Source organism: Aquarana catesbeiana, linkage group LG13, assembly GCF_042186555.1.
Source record: "Aquarana catesbeiana isolate 2022-GZ linkage group LG13, ASM4218655v1, whole genome shotgun sequence".
NCBI lineage: Eukaryota > Metazoa > Chordata > Amphibia > Anura > Ranidae > Aquarana > Aquarana catesbeiana.
Window position 1 is genome coordinate 96,981,948 of NC_133336.1, and position 22,410 is coordinate 97,004,357.

The 22,410-nt window shown below is 42.0% G+C and overlaps 1 protein-coding gene across 3 annotated transcripts in view; it reads right to left on the reverse strand.

Moving 5' to 3' along the window:
- Window positions 1-22,410, reverse strand: part of ACTN1 (actinin alpha 1) — a 191,502-nt gene that overhangs the window by 19,991 nt on the left and 149,101 nt on the right. For all 3 annotated transcript variants that reach the window (XM_073610810.1, XM_073610812.1, XM_073610811.1), the window contains exons 13-18: window positions 20,833-20,941; window positions 12,043-12,183; window positions 6,269-6,451; window positions 3,797-3,931; window positions 2,588-2,767; window positions 1,458-1,604 (exon numbers count right to left, since the gene is read on the reverse strand). In XM_073610810.1, the coding sequence (XP_073466911.1) occupies window positions 1,458-1,604; window positions 2,588-2,767; window positions 3,797-3,931; window positions 6,269-6,451; window positions 12,043-12,183; window positions 20,833-20,941 (895 nt within the window). The remainder of the gene's footprint in view (window positions 1-1,457; window positions 1,605-2,587; window positions 2,768-3,796; window positions 3,932-6,268; window positions 6,452-12,042; window positions 12,184-20,832; window positions 20,942-22,410) is intronic.

Here is a 22,410-nt window from a genome sequence, read left to right on the forward strand (position 1 = left end):
CTTAGATGTGGTGGCTGCTTTAGTTTTCTGTTTACCGGCTTATGTTCCTTTATTTTCACCAGGAGGTCTGACCAGTAACACGCTTCCTCTTTTAGGGTGGCTCCTCCATCTATGGAGGAGCAATGGAGACACCCTTGGACAGCAGCATTGTCTGGAGAGGGTAGTGTTAGACTGACTAGTAGATTTAGAGCTTTAAGTTTAAGTTTGTTAATCACTTATTTAAAGCCCAACTCCAGCTTACACCTTTTAAGCAGTTACAGATTTTTTTTTCTTCTTTTTGGGATAAAGGTTTTACATAAATGAATACAAGCTGACTATTGTAAGCACCCCTGCCAGTGTTAAATGCTTTGCATCAACCCCCTAAATGCCACCTTTGCTAGACAGCAAGGTCTGGTAAAAAAAAAAATGTTGAAAAATAACAGATTTAATGGCTGGATCAGCCCCTTAAAATAAAAGGGAAAAAAAGCCTAAAAAAAGAAAACCAATGCAGCCACCACATTTAAGGACTGCTAAGCAGGAATATATGAATATATATTTAGGTTTAGATACGCTTTTAATAGGATTAAGAGTATTTCCGTATTTAGAAATATCATTCAATTGTATAAACACATAACAGCAGATGTAAGACTATTGTAGTAGCAGAAGCAGAGCATAAAGACATGCATGTTTATTGTGTATAACCACTTATTTATCTCGGTTCATGCATAATTACTGTGATCTACATACTCGTATACCAGTGCTCTTTACATTAGTACATGCACGCTTCTCCCGCACAGCCACAGTCTAGTCAGTGCAACCTTTATATTCAGACGTAATAGGTCAATTTATCTACTTTATAATGGGGAGCAAGTTATGTCGATTTTTATACACTATCGTTATAGTACATCTATACATACAGTCACATGATTCAATGATATTTACTGAAAAGCTTTCTGTATGATGTGTTCTAAACTAAACTCAATTTAACATAAAAACAGGTATAATAAAAATGTGGTAACTGTGCATTTGTTTTCTTATCCTAGAGACTAAAGTACTAACAACAGTACTCTTCATGAGACTACAGTGTGCTCACAACCATGAGCGTTTAGGTAGGAAAAACATGTTACCCTGCTAAGAGATAAAGGGACCATTTCCCCCAAAAGTGAAATCTCAGAGATAGAATTTGGTGGGCAGGGTCACCCACTTGGACTTCAGCTGTGAAATTCACTGGCTATAATTCCTACTACAAATATGGGTGTACCAATGTGTGCTATTGTACTCGCATATAAAATAAACAAACATCCAACTCTTCATAATAGATGTAGCAGGTATGCACATCCAGGAATCTTGCTACTGCAGTCCCTGAGGATAGAGGCAATTAACTCTTCAGCATGTTTTAAAAGCTGAAATATTCATTTTGGGTGGCTCTAATCATAAGTCTATAGATAAACACCGGAGTCCATGCACATAAAGCTTACCCTGTCAAAGTGGTTGAAGGAATTCCTGAACTCGTTCATTTGTTCCTGGCTGATGCCTTTGGCATCTCGGGTAAGGATCTGGTTTTCTACCTCATTGATAGTCCTGGCGATAGTGGTAAGGAGCTGCTCCCATCCCACGCGGATGTGCTGTAATAATTGAAACAAGTTATACTGTAAAAAAAATGTGTTTCATACTGTATGAGTGACATTTTCAATTTTGAATTAAATTTTTTAACTTAGTTGTTTGTAAAAAAGAAATTCCTACATACACATATACACACACACATACATATATGTAATATATATATATATATATATATATATATATATATATATATATATATATATATATATATATATATATATATATATATATATATATATATATATATATATATATACACACACACACACACACACACACACACACAGAGTTGTGCTCATAAGTTTACATACCCTGGCAGAATTTATGATTTCTTGGCCATTTTTCAGAGAATATGAATAACACCACAAAAACTTTTTTCACTCATGGTTAGTGTTTGGCTGAGGCCATTTATTATCAATCAACTGTGTTTACCCTTAATCATAATAACAGAAACTAGCCAAATGACCATGATCAAAATTTTACATACCCCAGTTCCTAATACCGTGTATTGCCCCCTCTACAAATATAGCGTTTATGGCCAAAAAGCTAAATTTTGGTCTCATCACTCCAAATGACTTTGTGCCAGAAGGTTTGAGGCTTGTCTCTGTGCTGTTTGGCATATTGTAAGCCGGATACTTTGTGGCATTTGCATAGTAATGGCTTTCTTCTGGCGACTCAACCATGCAGCCCATCTTTCAAGTGCCTCCTTATTGTGCATCTTGAAACATATATACATATATATATATATACAGTATATATTATATATATATATATATATATATATATATATATATATACACACACACACACACATACACATATATATATAATATATATATATATATATATATATACACACACATATATACACACACATACACACACACACACCGTTTTTGAATATGAGGAGAAAAAAAAACAAAACAAAAAAACCACAGAGAGGCTTCTCGAACACAGTACTTGCTGTGACCAAAGTTACACTTACCTCCATTGTATAATTAGTGTGCTTGTTGTCAAATATAAGTGCTTCCTGAATTTGTTGGTGATCACCCTCTAGCTGGTCAATCTTTGGTTTGTAGTTCACAATGTTTTTCTCGTATTGTCGCAAATGGCTCAGTTGGTCTTCTAGAGTTCCATTCATTTCTATAGAAATGCGGCCAATCTCCTACAGAGAGCAGGTAGTAAAGCACCATAAATGAGTTAAAGTTAAATATTATATTTATATGAGCCAACTTATAGATTTCAGAACCTGCCAGGTAAAAATCAAAGGCCCCCAGGATTTAGAATAAAAATATTTAATACATACTTTACTGCAGCATTTATTTGAAGCTCTGAAAATCTTTACAGCCAGGCAGTCCTATACAAAATACTGTTTACGGATAAAGCTTGTACATTATTCTCTAGTATGAGACTTTAAATATTTATTCTCCCTCTTCTAATCACATACAGCAACTCCCTCATTGGCCTACCTCGCTATCCCACCTTCCAGTCCATCGTGAATGCTACTGCCAGACTCATCCACCTTACCAACTGTTCAGAGTCTGCTGCCCCTCTTTGCCAATCCCTCCACTGGCTTCCAATCATCCAAAAAATAAAATGCAAAATATTAAACAGCAGCTTACAAAGTAATCCACAAAACTGCTCCCAGCTACATCACTAACCTTATCTCAAAATATGACAAAAACAGCCCTCTTCACTCCTCCCAAGACCCCCTGCTTTCTAGCTACCTGGTCACCTCCTCCCATGCTTGCATTCAGGACTTCTTCAGAGCTTCTCCCATCTCCTGAAACTCTCTACTCCAATCTGTATGGCTACCTCCTTTTCGGTGCGCCTTTAGGCAATTCCTTAAATTCCATTTGGTCAGGGAAGAACTATCTGCAATCATTACTTGAAGCTCAAGATATATAGGCTGCATTTATTGCCCTACGAGTTACACTCCTTACATTGAAGCATATGTGATAACTCAAGGCAAAGTTCAATGATGTTCAGTAACCCATGTCTACAGAATTGTACCGCTTTCCATACGTTTTTGCGCAAGTACATGTCAAGGACCAGAATTGCACCTTTCATCATCTTAAAGCTGTTCCAGGACGAGGATAGGTGCATTGATTAGTCTATATGGAATGTGTACATTGCTCTCTGGAGCACATGCAACAATAAAGGCTACAATGTCGACATAAATGTTCCCTTATACCTGCATCTTTGTTTGTATCCATGGTCCAATGACATTGGCTTGTGCTCCAAACTGCTTTCTCAGTCTTTCATTTTGCTGCTGTCGTGCATGTTCCTCCATTAAGGCATGATCTCTGCGAGGCACCAGCTGTCTGACCTGTACAAAACACACCAGGTAACAGTTTAGCAAAATTGTATTCTTCACAATAACACCGCTGTGTACTGCTGCCTTCAGTGCGGAATTTTAAATTGAAGGCGATGTGCAGTTAAAATTTTCATACTTGTTCCAATCTGTGACTAATACGTTTGGAACCCACTGGCTCAGAATGGCATACAGGCAACTGTAATTTTCAGAAGGAAATGTTAACTTGCATATAGCCTAGCCTTTCTTAGGCCCCTTTCACATCGAGCGGAGCCTGCTCTGATCAGTAGGGGACAGACAGACTCCGATGAGCTCTATGGGCAGCTGGGTGTAAACAGACTCCACCGTTTACATCAGGCTACCTCCGATCTGGTCTGCCAAAACCAAAATGGATGCAGTCCTTTTTAAAAATATGTTTAATTGGGCCTGATCAGACCTGGAGGTAGGTGGGTGTAAACAGACACAAGTCCATTTATTGAAAAGAGTGTAAGTGCTTATAAAAAATAGCATCTAGCACAAAAAGGTGACAAGTCAACCTTATAAAACCGCAATAAAAAAACCCAAAAAACAATAGAGCAGCGCTTAAATAAAATGCATAGAGTGACACAATTTTTTTTTTTTTTTTTTTATACAAAAGACATAAAACACTAACAAATAATGCAGCAGCATTAACTCGCAAACAAAAATGTATACATATCACAAAGTGTTATTATGAAAATAAACGTCCAGATGATCTTCTCCAAAATCATTGAACAATGTCCTGTGCAAAATAGAGCAACTTCACCATCACCAGAAAGTGTAAGGATCCTCCACCTTTATGCACTCAGACGGCTAAAACACAAAGGCGTGTATTATAGCTAGTCCTGTGTGTCCGTACACTCTCCTCTGCACTCCAGCCTCAAGCTACAAGAGCGATCTCCTAGACCAGAAATATGCAATTAGCGGACCTCCAGCTGTTTCAAAACTACAAGTCCCATCATGCCTCTGGGTGTCATGCTTGTGGCTGTCGGAGTCTTGCTATGCCTCATGGGACTTGTAGTTCTGCAACATCTGGGGAGGTCCCTAATTGCAGATCCCTGTCCTAGACCAAAAAAGCTCACCACGCAGCCCAGAGGTGAAGTATATAGTGTAGTATTTTATTATTAAAACTGCCAGTACAAATATAAAAACATCCACGTGCTAAAGCAAACAGTCCGGACTCAGAGATGGCCACTGATCCAAGCTCCAGAAACGGTGGCGCCAGCACGCAAGGTCCCTCCCAACGCATTTCCTCAGGGGATACGCCTACCTACTAGGTAGGATACGTAGGCATATCCCCTAAGAACGTGCGTACGCATGAAACACGTTGGGGGGGGGCCTTACGTGTGTACGTCAGGCTGCTGTTAGAGGAACTTGGATCAGTGGCCATCTCTGTGAGTCCAGACTGTTTGTTTGTTTTACACGTGGATGTTTTTATATTTGTAATGGCAAATTTAATAATAAAATACTGCACTAAATATTTCATCACTGGTCTCCACAGTGTGAGTGTTTTTTGGTCTATGAGATCGCACTTGTGGCTTGAGGCTGGAGTGCAGTGGAGAGTATATGGACACACAGGATTGGCTATTATACACACCTTTTTATTTTAGCCGTCCGGTGAGTGTATAAAGGTGGAGGATCTTTACACTTTCTGGTGATAGAGTGGAGTTGCTCTATTTTGCACATGGGTGCATTGTTCACCGATTTTTGAGAAGATCATCTGGACATTTATTTTCATAATAACACTTTATGATCCCTTTTCATTTTTTTGTATTGGGACACTTTTGTTTACTAGCATCTCCAGATAACTGTAGCGTGTCTATGTGACAAAAAGCTTCTGTATTACCCAACATCAAACACTGAATAATTATATTTTTTAAAGTATGAGTACAGCAGGCAAGTATTACATCAGTTTACGTGATTTTTACGTCAGTTTTTTCTCTGTGACCCCACAGGGGAGATTTTTATTTTCCTGTCTCTGTTACACCCGTACAAGAAATTGAGGTGTGATTGACACTGGTTAAAAAGGGTAAAAACAGCACTAAAATTATTGTTGAATGTTCCAATTATTCCTCATAATATTTACACATCTTTATTTCTGTCTGCGCTTTCATTTGAGAGGGTCTAGGGTCTCTTCTGTTAAAAAAAATCCTGCCTGTCAGTGTTTTTTTTGTTTTGTTTTTTAAAGTACTGTACTGACTTTACTACCACTTTAACAAAGCATTGATAAGGCACCAAAACACAATATTGTTTTTATTTTTGTTTCAATGTATTGTTCATGCCTTGCAAGGTTTTCCATCAGGTGCAATGACTTAGTCAATAGAATTAACTCACGTGGTCCCACTTATTGTTGATTTCTTGAGGCAAGATAGTGCTGTAGGGGTTGGTTCCAGCCATGTTGACATGGTAGGTCTGAGCAATTTTTGTGAACTCATTATGGATTCCGAGAATTGCTTGTCTCTCCTTGTCAGCCTCTGGCAATGTCGCTTTGAATTGTTCATGTGCTGTGCTCAGTCCCTAAAACAAGATGCATTCATTTATATTACATTCTATCATAGTCCATCATTACCAGTTCAGAGGGTTCAAGATAGGAGCAAATTAATCCAAATCTCTAATATGAGATAACTGCATAACATAAAGCAGGGGTAGGCACCCTTTTAAACACAGTGTGCCGAAAAATGTTTACAAAGAAATTGAGCGTGCCGATTATATAACAAAAAATGTTAACTTCACACTTTCAATCACTAAAAGGATTTTTTATAAAGTAAATGCTGTAAACTACTTGAGTCACAGTGATTAATTAACATCCTGCACTCTCATGCCTTAGATCAGCCTCAATTCCTGCACCTCCAGTCCTCAGATCAGCCCCAATTCCTGCACCTTCACACCTCTGATCACTATACCCCCTGCAAATCTGCCCCCCCCCCCCCCCCACTGTACTACCTGGTAAATCTGCCCCACCACTGTACCCCCCCTGCTCATCTGTCCCACCATTATACCCCCCTGCTCATCTGTCCCATCACTGTACCACCCCCCTGCTCATCTGTCCCACCACTGTACCACCCAGCTCATCTGTCCCGCCACTGTACCCCCTTGCTCATCTGTCCCACCACTGTACCCCCTTTCTCATCTGCCCCACTGCTGAACCACCTTCTCACCTGTCCTAACACTGAACCCATCTGCCCCACCTTTGTACCCCCTGCTCTTCTGCCCCACCACTGTACCCCACTGCTCATCTGCCCTATCACTGTACTGTGCTCTTCTGTCTCACCGCTGAACCCCCTCCTCATCTCTCCCACTACTGTACCCCCCTGCACTTCTGCCCAACCACTGTATCCCCCCTGCACTTCTGCCCAGCCACAGTACCCCCCTGCACTTCTGCCCAACCACTGTACCCCCCTGCACTTCTGCCCAACCACTGTATCCCCCCTGCACTTCTGCCCAACCACTGTATCCCCCCTGCACTTCTGCCCAACCACTGTATCCCCCCCTGCACTTCTGCCCAACCACTGTATCCCCCCCTGCACTTCTGCCCAACCACTGTATCCCCCCCCCCTGCACTTCTGCCCAACCACTGTACCCCCCCTGCACTTCTGCCCAACCACTGTACCCCCCCTGCACTTCTGCCCAACCACTGTACCCCCCCTCCACTTCTGCCCAACCACTGTACCCCCCCTGCACTTCTGCCCAACCACTGAACCCCCCTGCACATCTGTCTCACCTCTGTACCCCCCTGCTCTTCTGCTCCACCTCTGTACCCCCCTGCTCTTCTACCCCACCACTTTAACCCCCTGCAAATCTGTCCCACCAATGTACCTCCTTTCTCCTCTGCCCTGCCACTGTACCCCCTGCACAACTGCCCCACCTCTGTACCCCCACCACTGTAACCCCCTGGCTCTTCTGCCCCATCAATGTAACCCCCTGGCTCTTCTGTCCAACCACTGAACCCCCTTCTCATCTCTTCCACCACTGTACCCTCTGCAAATCTGCCCCACCATCATACCCTCCTGCTCTTCTGTTCCACCGCTAAACCCCGCCTACTCATCTGCTCCACTGCTGTACCCTCTTCTCATCTATGACATGCGCGATATGCAGAGTGGTGAAAGGAAGCAGAGATGAGACACATCTACCTGTGTCCTGGCACACTCATCCCCACTGATCCACCTCTCGCATCCATCCCACGTGCATGCATGATTTATGTGATGTCACATACAAGCATCTGGAAGAGATGCGCAATGATAAGCTTGGGTCACGGGCATTTTCTGAAAGCAGTGGGCCTGTATGCAAGATTGAGCCCCCGCAGCTGAGAAAGTGCGGTGCCGAGCTCCGCAACAAAATTGGGTGCGATTTTCATTGCTCTGAATACTGGCTGTGGCTTAAAGGGAAACAGGGTGCCGGGGTTCAGTAGTAAGTGACGTAAAGTTCAGGGGTCAGGTGTAAGTGATGCAGAGTTCAGAGGTTGGGGAGTAGGTGATGATGCAGAGCTGAGGGGTCAGTAGTAAGTGACACATACACACAAACACCTGATTGGGGTTTTCTCAACAACAGTGAAAACCCTTCTTTCTGAGATTATTAGTGGCAACCAAGCAAGCCATCTTCCTCCAGATGGTGGGTGGGGCTTGCAAGACTGTGATTGGCTTTGGCAGTGGCCAATCACAGTCCTCCTCCTGGAAACAGGAACCCCCCCCAGCAGTACTGCAATCTCTTCCCCATCACAAGAGCTGCTGATCACAGCTACAGCAAAGTTAGATAATCAATGTTTCCCATTGTTTACAATGTGTGGGGGGCACAGTGCCCCCCCCCCCCCCAGTGCAGGTGTGGCATAGGGAATTGTGAGATTGGAATGCATTAGCGTCTCACTGACACTTCCCTGCACTGCTCTGCTGTTGGGGAGGAAGTCAGATGCCAGTAAAAGAGGCTTTGTGTGGCACCAGTGCTGGGGGTTGCCTACCCCTTCCATAGAGGCCCCATATACAACTGTTAGTTACTGTTACCATAAACAAACCTTCTATAGACAATCCATAAAACAAGAAAATTTAGCAAACTTCTTATTTATCCTCCTGAGGATGTGCCAAATCTAAAAGAATCACCAGGTATTTATTTATTTTACATTATGGACAGTTCATTTGATGGGGATGGAGGGACATTAAAGCTGAACTCTTTTATTGCATAGTCACATTGATCCAGTTTGGACCAATGCAAGTACACATATCTCATATTTGAGCGACTGCTGTGGAAACCTTAAATTACTGTAGATGTCAGCGCTACTACAGTGATAGCAGGGATTTTCTAAGGGCCCTTTCACACTGGGGCGGGGGCGGCATCGGCGTTAAAGCGCCGCTATTGTAAGCGGCGCTTTACCATCGGTATTCGGGCCGCTAGCGGGGCGATTTTACCCTCCGCTAGCGGCCGAGAAAGGGTTAAAAACCACCGAAAAGCGCCTCTGTAGCGGCACTTTGCTGGCGGTATAGCCGCGCTGTCCCATTGATTTCAATGGGCAGGAGCAGTGAAGGAGCGGTATACACTCCGCTCCTTCACCGCTCCGAAGATGCTGCTACCAGGACTTTTTTCCCGTCCTGCTAGCGCACCGCTCCAGTGTGAAAGCCCCCAGGGCTTTCACACTGGAGAGACAGCAGCGGCTGTTTCGGGTCGGTTTGCAGGCGCTATTATTAGCGCAATAGCGCCTGCAAACCACCCCAGTGTGAAAGGGCCCTAAGTCATTTGTGTCGAGCGGCTTCTCATTTGCATATTAACCAAAGGGGGTTTGTTTGCTCTGCACTGCGGCCATTCTTAAAATGCCTTGTATTTTCTTCAATGATTACAAGGCATTCTCTGATTGGAGGAGGTAAAGATTGTGGCATCACTGCCCTACCTCTCCCCATCATCCAATCAGAAAATGCCTTGCATTCTCAAAAAATATATATATCCATTTTGTGAATGGTGGTGGTGCCAAGCGAGTGACCCCCAGTTGGTAACTATTCAAAAGGGAAGCCACTTGCACAGAAATCAGAAGATTGGTGCCGTCACTATAGTAGCAGCAACTACTATAGTGATTATCAGCTTCCGCAGCAATCATTCACGTATGAGATAGACATACTTACATTAGTCAAAGCTGTACCAATGTAACTATACAAGAAAATCATACCTAGAGTTCATTTGGCTTGCAATCGCTGCTGAATTGGAGTTTCCTGGCATCTAAGATGGGTACAGCTCAATACAATAGTATGTGGTAGATAAAAAAAAAAATCAGCATGCATCTTGTCTGCAACAAAGCAAAACTCAAATTTCAGTTCTGAGTGGGGCTTCTCTTTAAAGTGATAACGCCTTTTTTTATTTTCTTCAACCAAACAAAATATAAAGAGCTTATACTTACCTTCTCTGGCCAATGATAATGCACAGAAAAGCCTCTTCTCCTCTGACAGCCCCCCTCCAGTGCTGTCAGCTTCTCTCACTTCTGGGTGCCTCCTTAGCAAGCCGGGTGCGAGGGGGGAAACCAGTGCGTGCTCAGTTCCTAGCTGAGCTGTGAGCATTCATAGACACACAAAGCGCTGGTAAGCCACACCACTGATCCATTCTCACAAGAGATTTTGATCGAGAGCAGCAGGAGCCTATGGCTGAGTGCCCCCTCAGCAAGCCGTGAGCTAAGGGGACACGTGTGGGCACATGTGCTAAGGGGCACTGTGTAGTGCCGGCAAGCCACGCCCTCCATACTTTCTCAAAAGAGTTTGACTAACCACAGCAGGAGTCTTTGGCTCCCACTGCCCTCAGAGTCTCCCCTGAGATCAGGAAGAGAGGAGAGCGGGGCTGCAGCCAGGATGGCACTGGAGCGGTGAGAGGTTTCAGGTAAGTGTTTAGGGTGGGGGGATCCATAAAATGCACAAAAGTAAAAAACCTTTAGGGCCGGCTCACACCACTATTTCTGCATTCTGGACATGTGCATTATAATGCATTTTGCCAAATTTCAGATGCGTTCCATATAGAAAAAAATACAGCATGTTTTACTTTTGTTGACTGCACTGGAACTCACTGCCCTGATGTAAACTAGGGCCATTGGAATACATGAAAAACACTGTGCATGCATTTTTGATGCAGATTTAAAATGCACTAGACCTGCAGCTGGTGTGAACCAGTCCTTAGACTTTAGTACCACTTTAATAGTCAGCCCCCTAAAATCATTCCATCTCCACTCTTGTATCATTTTCAAATTGCCAGTTACTGTAAAGTATCTTGAACTGTGCAAACATTTCTGCTCGGAGATGGCAGTAAAGTGTGTCTTATGAAAACAGCTGCATATATGGCAAGCAGGCACATTCTAAATGTGTAATTTTGGCTGCATTAGATACAGGTTAACATACTAGACAACATATGTTGTTTAAGAACATAGCAGCACTAGAGCATAGGATGCTAGGCAAATTTAGTTTTTGGCTCCTTCTCTAGTCAAGGGAGAAGTGATTTTTTTATTCTGGTCTGTTCAGGGTGTCACAGGCTGTGAGTTTGACTGCTTCCCCCTGCCTCTGGAAGAAGTTTCTTGAATACCTGTATAGGGAGGGAGGTTCAATTGACCAGCCTGAATATTTATTGTGACAGAGGTAGTCTGGACTGAGACCGCTCTCCTCCGTCCTCAGCAGAATTTTGGAGTGTGAGCCTAGAGAAAAGTGTCCGATATTGTGCAAGCAACTTGGAGTGCCTTGTGCCCTAACCCCTCTCCTGTTTCAAAGTTCTTCAAGCAAAAAAATTTAAAAATGACATTCCTTAGACTGTGTTATTGGAGCCGGTGTGAATGGACTGGTGCTTGTGGTGGTGGGCAGCCTCTGTACTAACTGGAAAGATCCAGCTATTACCAGTGGCCCCCTATGGGGGTAGCACTACAAGAGCTTGAGACCACATATCTGAAAACTATTTTGGAAAATAATACTCCATGGGGGAAGGTAAATATCTCACCACTAAATTGCCTAAGCCCAGCATTGCCAATTTACAACTAAATGTCAGTTTTGGGTAGACTCAACCTTTAATGGCCACGAATTTTAGTGCTAAATTCTTTGTCCACATCTGCCTAATCCAGTAAACTGGCTCATTCACATTTAAATTTGGGAAAGTGATAAGGGTACCTGGATCTCTTCAATGGTATGAACTATGAAAGTGTCCTGCAGGTCTTCCATGGCGCCTTCCATCCAGTTGTTGAATGGTGCTGCTCTCTTGGCATATTCTAGATAAAGTTGATCGATTGTTTCCAGCAACTTTTCTGTTTTCTAAAATATCAACAAACAGCAAAACAGTTATACAAGGAAATTATGCAGCTTGCAAACATACAAGACCATTCCTACCAATCTTATGTTCCAGCCTCTTAGAAAATCAAAATGTAGCTCAGGTTATCTGCAGGGAAACAAACTGCTATGGTGAATTGTGTTCTCTATCCACTTATCCTAATGGAAGAAAATATTGAACCAAGCATGTAACGTATAAACTAGAGTTGTTCACTGTTAGAAAATGTCCACAAAAATTTAGGAAAGTCTCCCCTGGCCCCACTGTTGAGCAAACCCAGCTTTCACCCTAGGTCTCAACCTGCACACTGGGAGGACCAATAATGGCTTTGGGCAATCACAGGGGTGCTTTGTCAAAACAATTTCTATTAGACCAGCATCCGTTTCCAACTACTGAAGTGTTTCGATACTCTAACATAACACATTTTCTAGCCGCTTCAAAAATGCACTAACAACTTGACCTCTTCAACTTCGATGGAATGGTTATGCAGGAATTTTGGGCACATTTGTAAGATATATATTATATTACATTCTGGTTTCTATTACATTCAAGTTATCTTATATGAAGAAATGGGAACAAGATCTGGGTGAGACAATGGACGTAGAGGAATAGGGCAAACTAGCTCAGTACAATTCATAAATCATACATAAACACCTCCTTGATCGAGGCAAATTATAAAGTCTTCCTAAGATGGTAAATGGTAGCAGTGAGGATAGCGTCCTGTGTTTCGCGAGCTTCCTCGCGGTTTCAGGGGCTGTGGTCAAGAGGGTATGGCGCTCCATATATGGTGGACGTGCCAAAAAAGTGAAGTTTTGGATCTGCATGTATAATTTTATTTATTCCCTTACCCGGGTAAACCTCATTAAAACTCCACAACAGGCACTTCTGGGATGACCGGTGGAGGGGAAACCGAGACATGTGAAATGATTAATAACTAATTTTTACAGCAGCCAGAATCTCAATTGCAAGATCCTGGAAGTCCCCCGTGATCCCATTTGATCTTTTGAGGGCCAAGTTTACTTTGGTCATGACAAATGAACACCTGAAGGCAATCCTACACGACAAACTGTCCCTCTTCAAGAAAACTTGGGATCCTTGGATCAAGTCATTTCAGATTCCCCTTGAGATGAATAAATATTACTATAATCTGACCACAGAGGGTGCATGTCTCTTTCCTCCTGCCTCTTACTCTAACCTTTATTTCTTTCCTGACGTTTCTTTTTTTTTTGTATTAGTCTCTCTGTTCCGTTGTACATAGGGTGATATTTGTTGGTTTCATTCTGTTAGCTCTCTATAGTGGAGTTTTCAATGGTGAGGTGGAAAAGATATTTGCTTGGGTTTTATTCTCCTGTAGGAGTAGCTGCATTGTATTACAGATGGTTGTAATACAGATGGTTTACACTTTGTTCACTATACCTTTGGATGCTAGAATGTATCAGGAGATGAATTTGTATTCCTCCCTTGCAACATGTTTTCACGATGGCTTTTGTACTTCTTTGAAATGCTTAATAATAATGATAATAATAATAATAATAATAATAATAATAATTGGAAATGAAAAATTTAGGCAAGTGTGCTCTCTTTAGGAAAGGCTGAGGAGACCCTGAACCTGACCGTGATCAACCATCAATACATCAATGTTGTTCTTTATCATGATGAACATGGAAGACGTAATTGTGTGTGACTGCCATTACTGATCTCATGTTTATGGGAACATTTAAATGTAGAAGTTGTCACCCCCTCAATTAAACTATCAGTGGTGTCAGAGAGCTTTTGAGTAGTTCTTACCACTCATAAATGAAATGAAAAGCAACAAAAATGATACAGACATATAACATTCCTACATGCATACGAAAAGCAACAGCCTACAAAATCTAGACATATAACATACTAAAATGGAGGTCTCTGAGGAGCATGCACACTTATCCCTCTCCCTTCCTCTACACCTGTACATTCCCTACTTTAATAAATTGTCCTGCCAAGGGCTAAAAGGGTAAGCTGTCACTGGAATATAAATTTCATTACAAAACAAAGGCAGAAGCCATTTCAAAACGAAGCAAAGCTGAAATCAATTCACACTCGAACAATGGCAGCCCATGGATAAAGTCTGCAGAAATATTTAATATCCTCACAAAATACTGATTCAGCACCACTGAAATAATACAAAACTGATATAAAAGACAAAAGGCTGATCAAACACACCTATATAAAGCAATCTCACTTGCAGGTGAGTCAGCTCCCTTGTATTCCATTTTATCTAGGAATACATTTCCTTTTAGCACTGAAAACTCTTGGCTTGATAACGAATAAAGAAGAAGTACTTTATATGTAAGCTAGCATGATAAAGGATACAGGCACTAGAAGGCAGGGATGCACAAACGTTACTAAGAGTCTATAAATACCCACACCAGGAAGTGTCTGTTTATGCTGTGGAAGCAAAACACCCTTGAGGTATACTTAATTTCTTTCTGGGCAAAATCTGAAAATTTTTTTAATACATCTCTGCAATATACGCACATTTGGTCTCGTTAACACCTAAAGGTTAAAGTATAGGCTGTAGTACTTACCTTACACCCCCCGTCCAGGTCTGGCGCTCTTCCTGCTCTGCCTGAAGCACCAATCTGTGTGAAGTCCTGACACCATGAAGTACATGCATGAACATTATCCTTGTAATGTGCATAGAGGCTGGGGTCTAGAGATTAAGGCAGGCCATAGATTACTCAATTTTCTTTCTTTCCACCACAGGTGAATGGAAAGAAAATGCTCGATTTCCCCATCAACATTGAATGCCTCCCGCTGCACTATTGTATTCTGCCAGCTGGGGGCGTGGGAAGCCTTCCCGGCCAGCAGAATACAATGGTTACTGCTAGCGGCTAGAGCCACTAGCAGTAATCATATGTAGAAAAATCTAACAGGCTGGTTGTACCCAAGTCGATCGATGGATCAACTTGATGGATCAACTTGGGTACAATCAGCCTGACCATACATAGATCGAAATTTGGCTGGTAAACCAGCCAAATTTAGATCCATGTATGGCCGGCCTTATGGGAATGGTCGCACCGCTGGAGGGAGTCTGCTGGAGCAAGAAATAAGGCAAGTATTTTAGCCTTATTTATGTGCACCTAGACACACAGTATTTGCAGTACCCCTCCCCTGCACGGCAAGGGTGAATTTATTTAAATTCCTGGAGTTCTGCCAGAAATCAGATGTGCTCTCAAATTCCTGTTTGAGCTGACAACACAGTACAGTATCTGTTGTACTGAAATCCCAAGTAGTATTTTCAGCTCTACCCAATTATCCCCAGCTGGATTGCAGACCACCCCCTCTCCTCACTCTCAACTCTGAACGAAACACTGTACCCCCAATGTTGTACGCTGTCAAGGGATTCTTTTTTCACTAGGTTCATTATATTACATTTAGAAACACTGAACTGCAGTTTCCACTGCTTTGATCAATCTTCCAGCAATGCCAATCCCCATAAAATATGAGGAAATGTGCATGTATTACAAAGATGTATTGAATACAGTGAAGGAAAAAAGTATTTGATACCCTGCTGATTTTGTATGTTTGCCCACTGACAAAGAAATGATCAGTCTATAATTCTAATGGTAGGTTTATTTTAATTGTGAGAGACAGAAAAAACAAAAACATCCAGAGAAACACATTTAAAAAAAGTTATAAATGGATTCGCATTTTAATGAGTGAAATAAGTATCAGTCAGCAAGATTTCCGGCTCCCAGGTATCTTCTATACAGGTAACGAACTGAGATTAGGAGCACTCTCTTAAAGGGAGTGCTCCTAATCTCAGCTTGTTACCTAAATAAACGACACCTGTCCACAGAAGCAATCAGATTCCAATCTCTCCACCATTACCAAGACCAAAGAACTGTCCAAGGATGTCAGGGACAAGATTATAGACCTACACAAGGCTGGAATAGGCTACAAGTCCATCGCCGAGCAGCTTGGTGAGAGGGTTACAACAGTTGGTGCGATTATTCGCAAATGAAAGAAACACAAAATAACTGTTAATCTCCCTCAGTCTGGGGGCTCCCTGCAAGATCTGATCTCGTGGAATTTCAATGATCATGAGAATGGTGAGGAAACACACCAGAACGACGGTATACAGGAGAAACTTGTCAATGATCTCAAGGCAGCTTGGACAATAGTCATCAAGAAAACAATTGGTAACACACTACGACGTGAAGGACTGAAATCATGCGCCCGGAAGGTCCTCCCCTGCTCAGGAAAGCACATGTACAGGCAAGTCTGAAGTTTGCTAATGAACATCTGAATGATACAGATGAGAACTGGGTGAAAGTGTTGTGGTCATATGAGACCAAAATGTAGTCCTTTGGCATCAACTCAACTTGCTGTGTTTGGAGGAATGCTGCCTAAGACACTAAGAACACCATCCCCACCATCAAACATGAAGGTGGAAACATCATGCTTTGGGGGTGTTTTTCTGCTAAGGTGACAGGACAACTTTACTGCATCAAAGGGACGATGGACAGGGCCAATGTACCGTCAAATCTTGGGTTAGAACCTCCTTCCCTCAGCCAGGGCATGGAAAATGGGTCGTGGATGGGTATTCCAGCATAATGACCCAAAACACACGGCCAAGGCAACAAAGAAGTGGCTCAAGAAAGCACATTAAGGTCCTGGTGTGGCCTAACCAGTCTCCAGACCTTAATCCCATAGAAAATTTGTGGAAGGAGCTGAAGGTTCGAGTTACCAAATGTCAGCCTCGAAACTATGATGACTTGGAGAGGATCTGCATAGAGGAGTGGGACAAAATCCCTTCTGAGATGTGTCAAACCTGGTGGCCAACTACAAGAAACGTCTGACCTCTGTGATTGCCAACAAGGGTTTTGCCACCAAGTACTAAATCCTGTTTTGCGAAAGGGTTAAATACTTATTTCACTCATTAAAATGCAAATCAATTTATAACTTTTCTGAAATGCGTTTTTCTAGATATTTTTGTTGTTATTCTGTATCTCACTGTTAAAATAAACCTACCATTAAAATTATAGACTGAACATTTCTTTGTCAGTGGGCAAACGTACAAAATCAGCACGGGATCAAATACTTTTTTTCCCCTCACTGTATGTATTTTTGTTTTTATTTGCCCAGAGATACACTTCATTCTCTCCCATCTGTGAGAATGTATATGGAACATTTTACCTCCTATCCGGTACAATATAAGATTTACTGCAGCTCAATACCTCTCCATATAGCTACTTCTCACACTCAGTTACATGAACAGTTTCCCACCTACGTTACTTTCTCATTCACATCAGCAGATTTTCCCAAGCCACTAGAATTTGGCAGTGAAGGAAGACCGATATAAATGTTCTTCAGAAAATTCTATTTTCCTCATGTGCTGCTGGCTTCATTGTGTCTAATTATACCTCTATGGGACAATCTCTCTAATATATACAGCACCTGGATGTGAACATGTTATACAGAGCAGCTGATAAAAGTATGAATGTAGCTCAGAGCAGAGACCTGGAAAATGGCCAAATGCTTTGATCTAGGCCAGTGTGTATTTTAGATTTACTTTCATATAAGCAAACTAAGCAGTGTTATTTACTAAACAGACTTAAATCGACGCAGTGCTGAATCGCAAAAAATGGCCTGGTCATTGAGAAGCCAAATCTTCCGGGGCTGAATGAAGTGGTTAATGTAGAAAAATTTAAAAATATGCATTTGAGTGGCAAAAATATGAATGCAATCTATACACTGGGGGGAGAACCTGGGGGGGGGATCTAGGATGTAAAAGGACCTGGGGGTCCTAGTAGATGATAGGCTCAGCAATGGCATGCAATGCCAAGCTGCTGCTAACAAAGCAAATCGAATATTGGAATGTATTAAAAAGGGGATCAACTCCAGAGATAAAACGATAATTCTCCAGCTCTACAAGACTCTGGTCCGGCCGCACCTGGGAGTATGCTGTCCAGTTCTGGGCACCAGTCCTCAGGAAGGATGTACTGGAAATGGAGCGAGTACAAAAAAGGACAACAAAGCTAATAAAGGGTCTGGAGGAGATTAGTTATGAGGAAAGGTTGCGAGCACTGAACTTATTCTCTCTGGAGAAGAGACGCTTGAGAGGGGATATGATTTCAATTTACAAATACCATACTGGTGACCCCACAATAGGGATAAAACTTTTTTGTGGAAGGGAGTTTAACAAGACATGTGGCCACTCATTAAAATTAGAAGAAAAGAGGTTTAACCTTAAACTACGTTGAGGGTTCTTTACTGTAAGAGCGGCAAGGATGTGTAATTCCCTTCCACAGGCGATGGTTTCAGCGGGGAGCATCGATAGTTTCAAAAAACTATTAGATAAGCACCTGAATGACCACAACATACAGGGATATACAATGTAATACTGACATATAATCACACACATAGGTTGGACTTGATGGACTTGTGTTTTTTTTCAACCTCACCTACTATGTAATTGCCACTTACACCAACACTGTAACTTACACTAACACTCACTAAACTATATCAAACCCTAAATTACTGCACTCCCTGCATTAAAGGTAAAAAACTTTTTCCATTTTGCTTTGAGCCCTCAACCTCCCAAAATACTTTCAATCGATCCAGTGCTGTGCATGGCTGGATCTCTTCTCTCCTCTATTGCCCTTTAGGAACCACTGGCTCCTACTGTTGTCAATCAAATGGTGTGGGGAGAAAGCGTGGGGCAAGGCCAAGCTACGCTGTGTGTCTAGGGAGCATAGTTTCCTAGATAAAAACAGCTTGGAAGCAAGCCCACACTGTGTACCCCCCCTAGCAAGCAGCTTGCTATGGGACATACAGGGAAAAGGAGTCGAGATCGCCAGGGGACCCCAGAAGAGGAGGTTCAGGACAGCTCTGTCCAAGGCACATAGCAGGTAAGTAGAACATGTTTATTATTTTATTTTTTATAAAAATGTTCTTATAGTAACATTTTATTCTTTATTATTTTTTTTTTCCTTCAACAGACCCTTTTTTTTGTACAGACTTTCTCTAGCAAGAGAGGAAAATATACATTGTAGCTTTTCCTCCTCGACTGTTGTTTCTACTCTTCATAGAAGAGAAACACTGAGGTGGGCATTACACTTTCAAAGTGGTCACAGGATCGGGATCTGGTTTTACCAGTTCCCGATTATTAATACAAGAGACTAGAAGCTGTCACCAATGGCTGGGTCTCGATTAGGGTTGTCCCGATACCGATACTAGTATCGGTATCGGCACCGATACCGAGCATTTGCCCAAGTACTTGTACTCGGGCAAATGCTCCCGATGCTTCCCCCGATACCTGGAGGACAGCTGTGATCGGCGCGTGGGGGAGTTACAAGATTCTCCCCCAGCGGCTTTCACCAGCTTTAGTGACATACAGCTGTGATCGCTCACAGCTGACTGTCACTGCATCCTCCTCCGTGCCCCCTCTGTTCCTCTGTGCCTCTCCGCTGTCCCCTGCATTCCTCTATCCTTATCTGTCCCCCTCCGTACTCCCCCTCCGTTCCTCTCTCCTTATCTCTCCCCCTCCGTTCCTCTATCCTTATCTGTCCCCTGCATTCCTCTCTCATCTGTTCCCTCCGTTCTCCCCCTCAGTTCCTCCGTCCCCCTCCTCCTTCCTTTGTGTAAGGATAGAGTCAGCTGACTCTGTCCATTCACATAACTGAAACATTGTAATCTTCTGTGATTACGATGTGTCAGTTTATGAATGGAGAGAAGCCGCTGTCTTCTCTCCATTCATTCTCAGTGCAGCTGACGCTGCAGAGAAAGGGACTGGGGAATCTCTATCCTCTGTCTCTTTCTCTGTCTCAAGGGGGAGATATCAGAGGTCTGTTAAGACCCCTGATATCTCACCAAAGCCCCCCAACAGGGCTGATTTAAAAAAAAAAAAAAAAAAAAACAATAAATAATAAAAAAATATTATTGTAAAAAATAAAAATTGTAAAAGAAAACAAAAAAAAAACCACACACACATACAACGTTCACCCCCCCCCCCCCCCCAAAAAAAAAATAGCAAAAAAAAAAACTGTCACGTGACATTAAAAAAAAAGTATCGGTAATCGGCATCGGCGAGTACTTGAAAAAAAGTATCGGTACTTGTACTCGGTCCTAAAAAAGTGGTATCGGGACAACCCTAGTCTCGATGCTGGGAGCATGCAATAGAGCATGCTTCCAGAGCAAACACTTGAATGCATATATGGAGCCCACTTCCTAGATGGCACATTTATGTTATGCGCTCATAAAGACATTAAATGGCTCTGCAGGGTTGGGGAAGTACCTTTCAACTATCACTGAAGTGTTTTTGTTGATGTAGCTATGAGGTTATTTTTAACCAAGTTTAGGCAAAGATGGAATCAGGAGTTTTACAATGCAATCAAGTCTGGCATAACTAACTGCTCATCTCAATTTAAATTTATTAAACATGATAGTTTGATAGCTGGCTTCAATAAAACCAGATAGGGGCTCTCTACTTTTAATATTTAATATATTACAATCTACAGTAAGGCTGGCTTGCCCCTCATTAAGGACAATACTGCAATGGGAATATTTACTATTATCAAGTAAAAAATTGATAGCCCTGCTGTAGTAATGCACAGAAGTCAGCCCAACAAGTATTGGTAGAGAAGTCATACCTCCAAAGCCTCTCTTCGTTTCTGGGTGAGAACGCCAAGATTATCCCACTGGTCACAGATTTTTTGGCACCTGGCATTCACGCTTGGAGAATCATAGTAATCCAGCTCACTACATGCAAACACAAATAGGCTGTTCAGTGAACACAGATAAATGCAATAGCTTGTGACACATGTGACCTTAATTAGCCCCATGAGTACCATCACAAGCATAATCGACAAGTAAAATAAATTGCTAGAATTGCTTATTGACTTTTCCATTCACAATCTTTTCTGTTACAAAAACAATTTGAGGATTGAGCCAGATAGGGAACATAATCATCAGAAATAACCATCTGACAGTGATGTACAGTGTATACCATGACCACCAGATGTACATTTTTTTTAGCTCATTTTTACACAACCTGTATCATGCATTAGGATTAAAAGGGAAACATAACCTAAGAAAAGTGTTATAATACACTAGTGGACTGAATAATTCTCCACATCTACAATCCCAACAGGGTAGACAGCTTAAAATGTTCTTAAAAAGAGTTCACCGGTCTTTAGATTTGTGTACATCAAAAAATAGAATTTTTATAACAGCTTACCTGTAAAATCCTTTTCTTCGAATACATTATGGGACACAGAGCCTTAAGTATTACTTAATGGGTTATGGGCCACCTTTAGGTGTTGACACTGGTATACCCAATCAAGGAAGTTCACTCCCTATATAACCCCTCCTCCTTCCAGGAGCACATCAGTTTTTGTAGTAAAGCAATATACTGAAATCCCAAAAAAGAGGAGAGGGACCTCTGTGTCCCATGATGTACTCCAAGAAAAGGATTTTACAGGTAACGGTTATAAAAATCCTATTTTCTTTATCGTACATCATGGGACACAGAGCCTTAAGTAATTATCACTTGCCGAGTCCACTTAGCGACAGTGGACTTCAATGCTGCCTGTCCTTTCTTAGGACCCTCTGGCAGAATAAATAAGACATCAGTCTTACGAATCTGAGCAGTTGCCTTAAAATAGATTTTCACTGCTCTCACCACATTAAGAATGTAGTGACCTTTCTTCCCTGGAACACGGTTTTGGAAAAAACAATGGCAGGACAATATCTTGGTTCAAGTGAAAACCTGAAACCACTTTTGATAAAAAAAAGTCTGGACGAGGGCAAAATACCACTCTGTCCTCATGACAAATCAAATATGGCTCTTTACAATAAAGAGCAGCCAATTCCGAAACCCTCCTTGCTGAGGATATAGCAACCAAAAATACCAACTTCCTTGCCAGGACAAGGGGAACATGTTGTATTGACTCAAATGGCTGTTTTTGTAACACAGACAAAACTAAGTTCAAGTCCCAGGGTTTCAAGGGAGGTTTGACGGGAGGAAAAAAGCCACGTCACCCCTTGTATAAAACCCCGGACTAAAGAATGAGTAGCAAATGATCTTTGAAATAAGACTGATAAAGTTGAGATCTGGCCTTTAATAGTACTCAAGGCCAATTTAATTTCTACCCCTATTTGTAGAAAGGCAAGAATTCTGCTTATGATATTTCTCCGAGGTTGCCAACCCTTGGATTCACACCAGGAAA